General features: G+C 35.9%; 2 protein-coding genes across 2 annotated transcripts in view; one reads left to right on the plus strand and one right to left on the minus strand.

The window, feature by feature from the left end:
• LOC100989368 (Kell metallo-endopeptidase (Kell blood group)) overlaps positions 1–14,521 on the minus strand; it is a 388,650-nt gene that overhangs the window by 275,086 nt on the left and 99,043 nt on the right. The gene's annotated exons all lie outside the window — the stretch shown is intronic.
• TAS2R39 (taste 2 receptor member 39) lies at positions 7,668–12,563 on the plus strand. Its single transcript, XM_003820555.4, has one exon. It carries the CDS (start codon positions 8,634–8,636, stop codon positions 9,648–9,650), a length of 1,017 nt encoding a protein of 338 aa, XP_003820603.1. The 5' UTR covers positions 7,668–8,633; the 3' UTR covers positions 9,651–12,563.

The following is a 14,521-nucleotide window of genomic DNA, read 5'->3' on the forward strand; positions in this document are numbered from 1 at the left end:
AGAATTGCTTGAACCTGGGAGGCGGAGGTTGCATTGAGCAAAGATTGTGCCACTGCACTCCAGCCTGGGTGACAGAGTGAGACTCTGTCTCAAAAAAAAAAAAGTTATTTCTGTTGAAGATGAAATATCTGACCTTTTAATATGTGCTATTGAAACTCATTTAGAAAGGTAAAATTTTATTTGTTTTGCAGTTAATAACATAAACACAAATTTTAGTGGAGCACAGCGTCACAGTAAAAACTTAGGGTCTTACTAAATTAAAACATCTGTGAAATATGAAGACAACTGAAATTTTCTGTGGTACAAACATAATTAAAAATATTCAAGCAATCAGAGATACTTTATCAATCAAAACAGAAGCTACGATTGATAAACTTTGCAAAATTTTTTATGTGGGCAGAATAACTGACCTACTAAACTTGTATGATGAATCTCATCTTGAACACTAAAAATACTTCAGCATAGCAATACGCTTGTTCTCTCTTTTTGTTCCCTCTCATCAATCATTCTTTACATATGTTTGAGTCTTTGAAGAAGTACTTTGTATATGAACCAAAATTTCTTACAATTATATTGAATGTTTTGGTAAACAATTTCTCTAAATTTTGATTGCTTTTGTGGAAAATTAGAGGGAAATATATAATCAAAGTATTAAACAAATGGAGCAAAAAAATGCTTCAGCTTCTAAAGCTTTGAGAAATCACAGTGATTGAAACACAACTTACAAATAGGAAGACACTGAGTATTGACATTTATCCCTGCAAAAGTAAGAAAGAAACTAAACAAATTAAGCCATACATGCTTAATGATGGAGAAGATATAATTTCAAAATTTAAAAATTATGCTAGAATATCTCATTTTCTAGAAAGGAATATTTTGGTGTAGTTATTATTTTTTGATTAGATAAATAGATATCCTGTATTATAATAAAGCAAAACTGAAGACTAGAATTTTGCATGATTTAGATTTAGTAAAACCTTTAAAAGAATCATAAATAGAGAAAATTTACTTGATTATTTTTGTCATAAAATATTTTAAAGAAAGGTTTTCCAAATGGAAGCTAAAATATTTACATAATTCAGTTTTAAAAAGTTACAATTGAGAATAGACTCCATGTAGCAGAACTTACTTAGCATACATTAGTTATCTCAACCTATAAAGAACTATTTTCTCAATCGTCAGAGAAGAGTCCATTGAAGTGTCAATAATTTCAAATGTGTTAACCATAAGATGCAACTTAAAAGAATACTGTAGGCAATTTCATAAAAATAAGAGCAATCAAAACAGGTATTTTTAAAAAATATACATTATTCAGAAAAAATGTCAATGACATGGTATCAGAAATAAATACAACTAAAAAGCTCATTAAAGTACATTAATAAAGGCCAGGCATAGTGGCTTATTCCTGTAATCCCAGCACTTTGGGAGGCCAAGGCAGGAAGATCGCTCGAGCCCAGGAGTTTGAGACCAGCCTGGGTAACATAGTGAGACCTCATTCCTACAAAAAAATACAAAAATTAGCCCGGCATGATGGTGCATGCCTGTAGTGCCAGCTACTGGGCTGAGGTGGGAGGGCCGCTTGAGCCCAAGAGGTGGTGGTTGTAGTGAGCCAAGATCACACCACTGCACTCCATCTTGGGCACAGAGCAAAACCCTGTCTAAAAAATAAAATTAAATTTAAATTTAAATTTAAAAATACATTAATATATAACAAAAAATTATCTGCTTATATTATTTTTAATGTTCAGTTAATACAAAGAAGTACTTTTTATTTTGCTTTAGAGAGCAGGATATGTGGTTTTTAGAACGATTTCATAGAATACTTTTAGAATAGATCTATTTTATCAGACTACCAACAAATAATAAAAGTAATTTTAGCCAATAAATTTGTATTGTAAGTAATTATATACTTCTAATTATTGTTGTACCCTTTCCACACATGGTAAATTACATAGTTGTCTTCAGAATATAAAATACAGAAACAAAAATATTAAAAACTTGCAAAAACAGTTAAGAAAAACTGAGTCTAATTGTAATTCCAGGTAAAGAGAATGGAAGAAAAGTCTGAGAAGCAGTTTGTAAAGATACAATTGCTGGGCCAGACACTGTGGCTCGTGCCTGTAATCCCAACACTTTGGGAGGCCAAGGCGGGTGGATGGCCTGAGGTCAGGAGTTTGAGACCAGCCTGGCCAATATGGTGAAACCCCATCTCTACTAAAAAAAATACAAAAATTAGCCAGGCATGGTGGCACACACCTGTAATCCCAGCCACTCAGGAGGCTGAGGCAGGAGAATCATTTGAACCTGGAAGGCAGAGGTTGCAGTGAGTCAAGATCCCGCCACTGCACTCCAGCCTGAGTGACAGAGCAAGACTCTGTCTCAAAAAAAAAAAAAAAAAAAAAAAAGATATAGTTGTCGAAAGTTTTTCAATTAAAAAAATATATAAAAATATATAAAATGTTACATCTAGAGCCCTTTCTGAATACCAAGCAAGACATATTAAGTAATAGTAATAATAAAGTCCAAACTGCATTCATGGTAGAAAAACTGCAGAAAATTAAAGAAAAACAATCTTAAAATTAACCAAAGTTACTGCTGAAAAGAATTTGCTCAAACATTTTTCCAGAGACTCCACTCACAGCAAAACAACTCTGAAAAGCATGAATAAAGTTGGAGGATTCACACTGTCAGATTCCAAGTCTTGTTATACAGTTACAATAATTAAACAGTGTGTTTTTTACAAAAGAGTAGATAGAAGATAGATAGATAGATAGATAGATAGATAGATAGATAGATAGATAGATAGACAGACAGACAGATAGACAGATAGATAAAATAGAAGAGACAGGGAAGAAATAGACCCACACAAATATAGTCCACTGATTTTTGATAAGAGTTGCAAGTAATTTCAATGGAGAAAGGATGTTTTTGACAACAAATGGTGTGGAACAATTGGATATTCATATACCAAAAACTAAAAACACCCAATCTGGACACATTCCTCATACCTTACACAAAAATTAATTCTAAGTATGTTATAAGTAAAATGTGTATTTAGAAACAGAACACTTATTCCTTGGTACTATAAGGAAAAATTAGTATTCAGATAAAACATTTTCTCAGCAAGGCAATTTTACTTTCTGCAGAAGAGGTGCTCCTTGCAGATGAAACAATGGCAAGAGCACACCTGAACAAAGGAGGGAAGCAATTATTATCCCTTATGCAGCTTGTCCCTGCTACTGTGTCCTGTCTCCATTAGCTGGAGCCAGACCTCACAATCTAAACTGAACCCAACTGGCTAATAATTTAAAACTTTCCTAAATAAGTAAAGGCAATACAGAACAAAGGAAAAGAGGAAGTTGCTTATGAAAAGACTTAGAAAACTAATAACATTCCCAAATAAAAAAGGGGCATAAGTTGCGAGCTGGGACATGCCTGTGAGCACGTCTAGCACAGACATCTTGGTTAAAGTACAAGGACATAGAATGTACTACATGCCTGTGAGCATGTCTAACAGCTACAGAGAATAGGGCTTAACAAAGAGCTATTAGCACAAAGTAAGGAGGGCTGAAGGAAGTTAGTCTTTAAAAGAAACTATTAACACTTATGATTTATTCTTTAACAAGAAGGGAAACTTTGAAGAGGAAACTTTTTACTTTCTACAAAGTACATCATCAGCATAAATATGAAAGCTAAAATTATAAAACTTCTCAAAGAAAACACAAGAGAAAATATGTATAGCTTTGGGTCTGGCACAGTTTTATGACCAAACACCAAAAGTGTAATCCACAAAAGAAAAATTGATCAATTGAATTTTACCAAAATTTAAAACTTGTATTCTGTAAAAACCATTAAGAGATTGAAAGGATAAGTCATGCACTGGGGGAAAATATTTGCAAAGCACATAGCTGATAAGGGACTTATAATTAGACTATATAAGGAATATAACAAGTCATTTTTTAATAGGCAAAATTCTGAATAAACAAAGACATATTGATGGTCAGTAAGTGTATTAGTCAGGGTTCTCTAGAGGGACAGAACTGACGGAATATATATATAAAGGGGAGTTTATTAAGTATTAACTTACACCATCACAAGGTCCCACAATAGGCCATCTGCAGGCTGACAAGCAAGGACAGCCAGTCCGAATTCCAAAACTGAAGAACTTGGAGTCCGATGTTTGAGGGCAGGAAGCATCCAGCACAGGAGAAAGTTGGAGGCTAGGCCAGTCTCTGCTTTTCACATTTTTCTGCCTGCTTTATATTTGCTGGCAGCTGATTAGATGGTGCCCACCAGATTAAGGGTGGGTCTGCCTTACCCAGCCCACTGACTCAAATATTAATCTCCTTTGGCAACACCCTCACAGACACACCCAGAATCAATACTTTGTATCCTTCAATCCAAGCAAATTGACACTCAGTACTAACCATCACGATAAGAATATGAACAGATCCTCAACATCACTCGTTATTAGGTAAATGCAACTTAAAATCACAAAGAAATAGTGCCACACATTTTTAAATGACTAAAATTTTTTAAAAACACTTGACAATACCAAGTGCTGGCAAAGATGTGAAGCAACTGGAAAACTCTCATACATTGCTGGTAATAGTATAACTACTCTAGAAAATAGTTTGGCAGTTTCTTACAAAGTTAAATACCTAAATGTTGGTGTGTAAATGACATTCTCCAATAAAAGAATTAAGACTCTTTGAATAAATGATTTATTTCAGTGTTGGGGTGGGAAAAATATGAGTTTGGAACATCCCATGATGCCACAAAGTTAGGAAGTTCTTAAGAAAAAAAAATGGAGCCATATTTAAAAGACATAAGAACCAATCTGAAAGAGTTCCCAATTGCCAAAGCTTGAGCAGGTTGAGCAAAAAATAACAATAGTATTGAAGTGTGACCGAAATGCAAAATATAAAATAAAAATCCATGAGTGCATAAGAATACAAATAAATGTTTGATTAAGTAACTAAATGGGAGAGGAGGAATAATTCTTTCTTAGAGAAGAATTCTAATTAATAAAGGTGAAAGGAAAGAGGAAAACAAAAAATTATAACACCACAGTAATGTTAATTGCTGCAGGCAGCATGCCGTCATGAATACTCAAATCAGTGGACAAGAGTTTTAGGAAAAACAAGATATTTGCATAGCTTCAAAGTATCTCCTACAGAATATTTCTGTGTTGGTTTTTAAAATAATGTCCACAAATTCTTTAAGAGTTCTCCTCTGGGAGGTAAAGTCTAATTCATCTCCCTTGAGTGCGGGCCAGACTTAGTGACTTAATTCTAATTGATAGAGCACAAAAGGAAAAAAAAGAGTAACTTTATGGCCGAGAGACCAGTCAGATACCACCTTAACTAAGTGATCAAGTTAACATCGCCAGTAAAAGTCATTGACATCATGGGTCCCTGCAGTCAGAGGGGCACATCATCTCTGTGGTACTCTTCCCAAAAATCCATTAACCCAGGCTAATAATGAGAAAACTAAGACAAACCCAAATCAAAGAATACACTGCAAAATACCTGACCAGGACTCTTCAAAACTGTCAAGGTCATAAAAGAAAAGGAAAGACCAAGAATTTGTTTTGAATTGGAAGAGATGAAGGAAACAATGATGAATTACAATGTGGTATTCTGGACTGGGTCTCGAAACAGAAAAAGAGGACGTTAGTGGAAAAACTGGAAAAGTCCAAATGAAGCCAAAAAATGAGCTGATAGTATTGTAACAACGCCAATTTCCTTCGTTTGATCATTGTAGCATGATTATGTAAGATGTAAGCATTAGTGGAAGCTGGGTGAAGGGTGTATGAGAATTGTCTGTACTATCTTTACAACTCATCTCTATGTCAAAAGTTATTTCACAATAATAAGTTAAAAATATAACCAAATAAACTGGACTTTTAAAACCTATTCCCTATGTCCTTAATGGGTCAGAGTTTTCTTCATGAGCGTTCCTTAATTATTAGGTTGATGTAAAAGCAATTGTGGTTTTTGCCTTTTTTTAAAAGTAATGGCAAAAACCACAATTACTTTTGCACCAACCTAATATTAGAAATACCCACTCAAATACATCCAAGATGTATTTAGGAAACTGGAGGTGCCATTTAGGAACTGGTCCAACAGTGTTACTTTAAGAAGATCAAGAAAATGTGGCACATATACACCATGGAATACTATGCAGCCATAAAAAAGGATGAGTTCATGTCCTTTGTAGGGACATGGATGAAGTTGGAAACCATCATTCTCAGCAAACTATCGCAAGAACAAAAAATCAAACACCGCATTTTCTCACTCATAGGTGGGAATTCAACAATGAGAAGACTTAGACACAGGAAGGGGAACATCACACACTGGGGCCTGTTGTGGGGTTGGGGGAGGGGGCAGGGAAAGCATTAGGAGATACACCTAATGTAAATGACGAGTTAATGGGTCCAGCAAACCACATGGCACATGTATACATATGTAACAAACCTGCACGTTGTGCACATGTATCCTAGAACTTAAAGTATAATAAATAAAAAAAAAGAAAAAGAAAAGATCATCTTTTCACCCAGAAAGGTTATTTCATCCCCCCTCAGATCGCCCCTGGAAATTTCCATGAACAAAACTCTTTCCATTGCAGGAAGCACCTCTTTTCATAAGCTGTGGCAAGCAGAGCATCTTCTGAAATGCCTTTGGTGATGTCTGTGGTCCCAGCTCCTGCCCACAGCCTCTGCAGCACCCTACACTGTGAAGCCAGACCCTGTCTGAGCTCTTTCTCATCTGGCTGCTCTGTCTCTGCTTCCCCTTCCTTTGTTCCCCTCTGTCACCCACCAGTGTTTCTTACACAGATGTTCTCTACAGTCCGCTGTGTTCTCACTGAACCTCACTGTTTATGCTCTGACACTTGATTTAGGCATAGGACCTGCAGATTTTCAAATTTGAGGAGACGTGGAACTGCCATTCCTCCTCATGTCTCTAATAAAGAGCTTCTCTGAGCTGAAGGTTTTCACTAAGGCCATATATCAACGCAGCAAGTATCTATGTACTGCCTCCTGGGTGTCCGGCATGGGCTAGGGGCTCAGAGTGGGATACATGGATAAACAAATCAAATGAGGAAAGACGCAACAGCCTCTGAAGGGACCATGTCCTGTTTCTCCTCCCACTCTTGGAAGCCTGGATCAGCAGAAGTAGGGGAAAGCCAGTGGCAAGAAAAATCCTCTTTAAAACCAAACTGGAGGTCCTGAGATACTCCAGGCCTACTTGTGCAAATGGGTAGAAACAAGCAGAGAGGAGCAGTTGTCTATTACACTGTATTCAAGGGAAATATTTGTTCAGGAATAGCGATTTTCAAATGAGATGGTAAAATTCGTAACAACTCATCTAAAATCATTAATCAAGCCAGGAAACGTTTATGAGTTCTTGCCTTGTTTTTAAAAGGCTTTAAGTAAAAACCAAATGTTATAAAGATTTTCTGAGACTTCTCACCCATCAACTTTCTCTTTATTAGAATTATTACTTCATCATTATTTTAAAGTTACATACATTCATAAAAATTAATTTACCCTGAAATGAAAAGTCCATTTTATCATTATGTGTCCTATGCTTGCGTTTTAAAATCAGAAAAAAATTCCTTAAGATAAAAGTGATTCTTTTTTCCTTTCTTTTTGTTTTAATATTCCAAAATTGGATGAATTGGGACATTGCTTTTATTCTCAGGTTCGCTAGCTTACCTTGTTAGGAACTAGGGAGTTTTACCTTCAACTCTTATTTTCCTAGTTTTGCTTAAAATGAAAGGTGAATGTGTGTGTGTGTGTGTGTGTATGATCTTTTATGTATAATTAAATTTATTACCTCTCAAGTAATTTACTTTGAAAAGAGAGTCCTATCTCTTAAAAACCAGTGTCTTCTTGCTTTATTGATTTTTCTTTAGAGGGTGGGGACATAAAAGGCTACCAGGAAAAAAATGTCACAGTGGAATCAACCCTGCATTTAGTCTTGGGCACACAAAAGAATCCACAGGTCTAGGTAGCATAACATGGTGGATAAGAGGAGGAACTCTGGGACCAGGTGACTTGGGTTTGAATCCCAGTTCTATCACCCTCTAGTTGTGTGATGTTGGCCAAGTTATTTAACCTCTGTATGCCTTAGTTTCTTCATCCGCAAAATGGAGGTAATAGAAGCACATGCTCATAAGGTTGTTGTGAGGTTTAAATGTAGTAATTATAAATAAATCATTTGAAAATTTCTTAGCACAAAATGAGAAGTGCGTGTGTGTGTGTGTATGTGTGTAGCAGTTTTTATTTTCAATCATTTTCTGCAGTCACAAGTGAAAGTAAGTTAAATGATGACTCAGTTAACCAATGTTCAAATTAACTGATGCTACCAAAGAACACGGACCTCAGTACCATGTTAGCTGCTTTTAAAGAGTCTACTCAAGCGCTTCCCTGGGCCTCATTATTGAACCACTACCAACATGTTCAAAAATAGAGAGAGGATTAGAAACCAAATCCTTCCAACATTTGCATCTCTAGATGTAGAGCTAAGAATTCTGAAATAAACAAATGCAGTGAATTTGGAAATGATACATCAATTGCTTCCTCCTATGACATCAATACTGGGAGTTATCAAGAGTCTGCCCATCAAATGCTAGGGAGATGTTTTCCTCCAGACACCAAAGAGAAGCAACAGCTCAGAATGACTAAACTCTGCGATCCTGCAGAAAGTGAATTGTCGCCATTTCTCATCACCTTAATTTTAGCAGTTTTACTTGCTGAATACCTCATTGGTATCATTGCAAATGGTTTCATCATGGCTATACATGCAGCTGAATGGGTTCAAAATAAGGCAGTTTCCACAAGTGGCAGGATCCTGGTTTTCCTGAGTGTATCCAGAATAGCTCTCCAAAGCCTCATGATGTTAGAAATTACCATCAGCTCAACCTCCCTAAGTTTTTATTCTGAAGACGCTGTATATTATGCATTCAAAATAAGTTTTATATTCTTAAATTTTTGTAGCCTGTGGTTTGCTGCCTGGCTCAGTTTCTTCTATTTTGTGAAGATTGCCAATTTCTCCTACCCCCTTTTCCTCAAACTGAGGTGGAGAATTACTGGATTGATACCCTGGCTTCTGTGGCTGTCCGTGTTTATTTCCTTCAGTCACAGCATGTTCTGCATCAACATCTGCACTGTGTATTGTAACAATTCTTTCCCTATCCACTCCTCCAACTCCACTAAGAAAACATACTTGTCTGAGATCAATGTGGTCGGTCTGGCTTTTTTCTTTAACCTGGGGATTGTGACTCCTCTGATCATGTTCATCCTGACAGCCACCCTGCTGATCCTCTCTCTCAAGAGACACACCCTACACATGGGAAGCAATGCCACAGGGTCCAACGACCCCAGCATGGAGGCTCACATGGGGGCCATCAAAGCTATCAGCTACTTTCTCATTCTCTACATTTTCAATGCAGTTGCTCTGTTTATCTACCTGTCCAACATGTTTGACATCAACAGTCTGTGGAATAATTTGTGCCAGATCATCATGGCTGCCTACCCTGCCGGCCACTCAATTCTACCGATTCAAGATAACCCTGGGCTGAGAAGAGCCTGGAAGCGGCTTCAGCTTCGACTTCATCTTTACCCAAAAGAGTGGACTCTGTGACCAGCACCCAAGAAGACCACAGGACCTGGCCTTACCAGCTCTGCCATTCCCTCACCTAGACCTCTCTTTTCTCTCTTCTTTTCTTCTCCAACCCTCATCTGACCCTTTTCGCCTGATGTGGCTTTTTATATAGGAAATTGATCATTTCTTTTTTGTTTCATGGGTACAATCTTAGTGGTACTGTCATATTCTTTACCTGAGCCCTCTACCTCCCCTTGCTCTGTTTAAAGCAGTGATTCTAAGCACTGGCTACCCATTAGAATCTCTAGGTTGATTTTTGAAAATACCAATGTTCAAACCCAATCTCAGATCTATTAAGTCAGAATTTCTAGTGTTAGAACTCACACAATTTTCTAAGATCTCCAGGTGATTCTGCTGTGCAGCAGGGTTGTATAGCCACCAAAATAGAAGAATGTTCTGAAACTAGTTCCTGACAACTCTCTTTCTCTCTCCACATGCCTTTTAAACACATTTAGATAACTTGGGAAGTTTTCTGAGCAGAAGTTTGAAATGCATTTTGTCTCCATCTTTCAAAGATATAACCAAAATAATGTGGAACTATTTATCAAAATTAATAATGCATAAAACACCTTTCATTCTAAAAATTACTAAGAATTTTTTCTAAGCATGGTTTTGTATAAATAAGCAAAAATATGTGCAAGAGGCTCTTCACAGCTGCACTGTTCATGAATGACGGGAATTGAATGTCTGAAATGAATATTATGTTAACCTTTTTTAAATGAGATAGATGCATGCTTCCTGAGATGAAAAGATTTCCAATACACAGTGCAAAAAGCAAGGAGATATTTTATGATTCCATCTGTATTTCTTTTTTTCATAATACTTATATATTTGTATGTATATATATGTACATGCAAAGTTTCTGGACAAATATACCAAAAATAATTCACAGAGGGCTTCTGAGTGGTGTCACTGGGTATCTGGGGAATAAATGAAATATTTACAGTTTATTTTATACCTTTATGCATTGTTTGAATTACTTAGAACATGTATTCACTAATTTTAAAATTTTAAAAGATTTATATTGATTTTTATTAGAAAGAGAATTGGTAAGTAAAAAAGATTTGAGAGAAAGGATAGTGCACATTATTTTGTTGATTGGCTCTCTCACTATTGGGTTTTATTAAAAATGCAAACAAATCACAAATTAAACATCACAGGCTTTCAATCCATTGACACCTCTATATTCTCTGTCCCTCTATCAGGCCCGTCCTCTCTTCCTTTCATATTCAATTTGGATTACTGGTCAATCATTACACTCACCCTTCAAAAATAGCTTCAATATTTACAGATGAAATGAGCTGTATCTGTGATTTGCTTTGAATTAATCCAACATAGGACAAAGGAGTAGAGAATGGGGTGGTTTGGGTTATTCTTATGCTAATGTTTTTTTAAACAAGGCTTCAGGCATGTGGAGTTCTTTCTACTATTCTATTTCAGAATATGTTTGAGAATTTCCCTAATATAGCTTTTATATAAATAAATCATACAATATTCTAAATTCCTGACCCTTCTAAATGTGAAATAATCCCACATTTAAATGACTATTTAACATTCTGTGTTTGCTTCTAAGCAGCTGAGTGTTACTTGAGAGTATTTCAGAACTGGATGAGTTCATCTTCCTACAAATTCATGCTATTCAGCCTCAAACGAGTAACTTCATTGAGCATTTCCATCCCATATTTCCCTAGAGAAGTCACTCATTAAAGTCCCTACAATGACTATCTCACATCTTTTTCTCAGTCTCCAAACCTTCAGCCTCTCTTCTCCCTGACCCATTTCAGCCCTTAAAGTCTTTGTCAGGCAACATTTGAAGGACAATCCTCTTTTTCCCATTAGTGAATCTACTAATCCACCAATTTCTGCCTATATCCCCAATATTCAATAGAAAGGGTGCCAGTCAATGAAAAAAAATCATTAGACATGTTTTAACTATGTTCTACTCCCTCTATATTTTTTCTTCCTCCAAGTTTCATTTTTCTATGTGTTTCAGTTTGTTTTCTCTCGTGATCGAGTCTTTCCTTAAACATCCGATGATCCTTGAATGTCAGCACTAAAAAGTCGACTGCCAAATTTTAAAAATTCATTTTAAAATATCTTTTAGAATATAAAAACTATGTTGAAACATCTATGTGAGAGGTCGCTCAAAAGTAGAACACGCAAACTTGGATTCTTAATTTTCCCCTTGAAACACATTTCCTTTTCAGTTTTCTCCAACTCATTAAATAGTGCCACATTATTTCCACTGGTGAAGTCAGAATGCTAGGAACCACCATGGATGTGTCTTCTGTCTTACTCACTTCATGCAACTCATCAGTAAGTCCCATGTTTCTGTCCTGTGATGTGTATAAGTAGAGGATCATTCAGTTATTAGTTGAACAAGTATTGGCTGAACACCAACTATATGGCATATTCTATTCCAGGTGCTATGTATACAATGAACAGGGCTCTTGTCATCATGGATCTTCTAGTCTAGTGGGAAAGCACTGGTAATAAAACCTAGAATGAATAGCACATCATGGTGGTGGTGTTAGATCAGCCCAGTCAGGAAAGGCCTAGATGAGTAAATAAGATATAAAGAGGTAATTGTTAAAAATATAAATCTAGGCCAGGCGCCGTGGCTCACGCCTGTAATCCCAGCACTTTGGGAGGCTGAGGCGGGTGGATCACGAGGTCAGGGGTTCGAGACCAGCCTGGCCAACATGGTGAAACCCTGTCTCTACTAAAAATACAAAAATTAGCCGGGCGTGGTGGTGGGTGCCTGTAATCCCAGCTACTCAGGAGGCTGAGGCAGGAGAATCGCTTGAAACCGGAAGGCAGAGGTTGCAGTGAGCGAAGATCACACCACTGCACTCCAGCCTAGGCAAAAGAGCAAAACTCCATCTCAGAAAAAAAAAAAAAAAAAATGTGTATATATATATATATATATATATATATATATATATATTAAAAAATCTAGATAGAGGAATAAGTTCTAGAGTAGCACTGTAGGGTGACTTATAGTTAACAATAATTTATTGTGTATTTTCAAATTGCTAGAAGAGAGGATTTTGAATGTTTCCAACACAAAGAAATGTTTGAAGTGATAGATATGCAGATTACTCAGATTTGATCATCCCACATGGTATACATGCACCCAAATATCACTGGGTCCTATTAATATGTACAATTACTACATGTTAACTAAAAATAAAACAAAATTATAAAAATAAAAAATTATAAATATAAACCAAACATTTAGGATAATTATGAAATAAATCTAAGGAAATCAGAACATATTAAATATTGATTTGATAAATAAAATATAAAAAAGCTAAAATGGATACAAAACTGGTTCATTGAAAAGAGGCAGTAAAATTGGCATCATTAGCTTACATAATCAAGAAAGAAAAAAGGCATAAATACACAAAATAAGACATGAAAGAAAAATAACTACAAATCCGAGAAATTGCAGTACTTTAAAGAAACTATTTTGTTTAACTCTATGCTAGAGTTTGAAAACGTAGATAACATAGATGTTCCTAGAAAAATATAATTTACTAAAATTGACTTCAAGAAAATCTAAGCAGAATAATCATCACAGTTGAGCTAGAGAAAGTTGTGAAGAGCCACTCCTCAAATAATGCTGGCACCAGATGTTCACAAGGGAATTCTATCAACTTTTTAAAAGCAGATAATATGAAGTCTATGTAAATTGTTTCACAGCACAAAAGTTAAAGGAAGCTTCCAAATTTGTTTTGTGAAATAAATATAATTTAGATATCAAAACCTAACAAAAATTGTCTCCCAGAAAACTACAAATAAACCTCACTTATCAGTGTTTATACAAAAATACTAAATAAAATTTAGTATTAAATTTAAATCTAGAATACACGTTTATTTCATAAAAGTAAAGATGGTTTAATATTAGAAAACATATCAATATAATTAACCATATTAATACTACTAAAGAGACAAATCATATAATAATGTTCATAAGTGCTGAAAAATAAAATTCAAGAACCATTGCTAATTATTAAAAAATCTTACAATAAAAATAGATGATTTCCTAACATGATAAAATATATCTATCTCTTAATAGCTAGCAAGCATCATTCTTTTTTTTTTTTTTAGACGGAGTCTCACTCTGTTGTCCAGGCTGGAGTGCAGTGTGATGGCACAGTCTTGGCTCACTGCAAACCTCTGTCTCCCAGGTTCAAGCGATTCTCCTGCCTCAGCCTCCCAAGTGGCTGGGATTACAGACATGAACCACCATGCCTGGCTAATTTAACAGCTAGCATCATTCTTAATGAGAAAACATTATTATTTCCATTAAATTCAGGTAAAAAGACAAAGATGTTTACCCTCACCCTATTAACTGATGTTAACCCTAGATAAGTATCCAGTACAACTAGAAGAAGTGAAATTAATTTAAAGGATTTTAAAAAATTGGAAGTTTCCTGGTGGAGTATCTTATCTGCAGATGGTTATATAAATAAAAAACCCAAGAGAAGCAACTAAAATATTATTCTAAATAACAAAAGCATGAAATATGGAAGGAAAAAAATAAACAGCAACAAAAAATAAGATACTAGAGCAATAAAGTTAACAAAAAATGAGCACGACTGAAACAGGAAATTTTCCCTGACCCCTTCATAGGCCTCACAAAGGGAGTTGCTCGTTTATTCAGCCTGCAGCTCTCAAATCCTTTGTAGGAGGGGAGGCATGCAGGTGAGTGGGTGCAGGGACCAGGAGGAGTTCTTCTGGATGCCGGCAGGAGCAGAACTCCTTGCGGCCCCACAGCAGCATCCAGCGGGGTACCCATGACCCCTGGAGCCCCAGAGGGCATGTGTTACTGTGCTCTTATAGCT

Source organism: Pan paniscus, chromosome 6, assembly GCF_029289425.2.
Source record: "Pan paniscus chromosome 6, NHGRI_mPanPan1-v2.0_pri, whole genome shotgun sequence".
Lineage (NCBI taxonomy): Eukaryota > Metazoa > Chordata > Mammalia > Primates > Hominidae > Pan > Pan paniscus.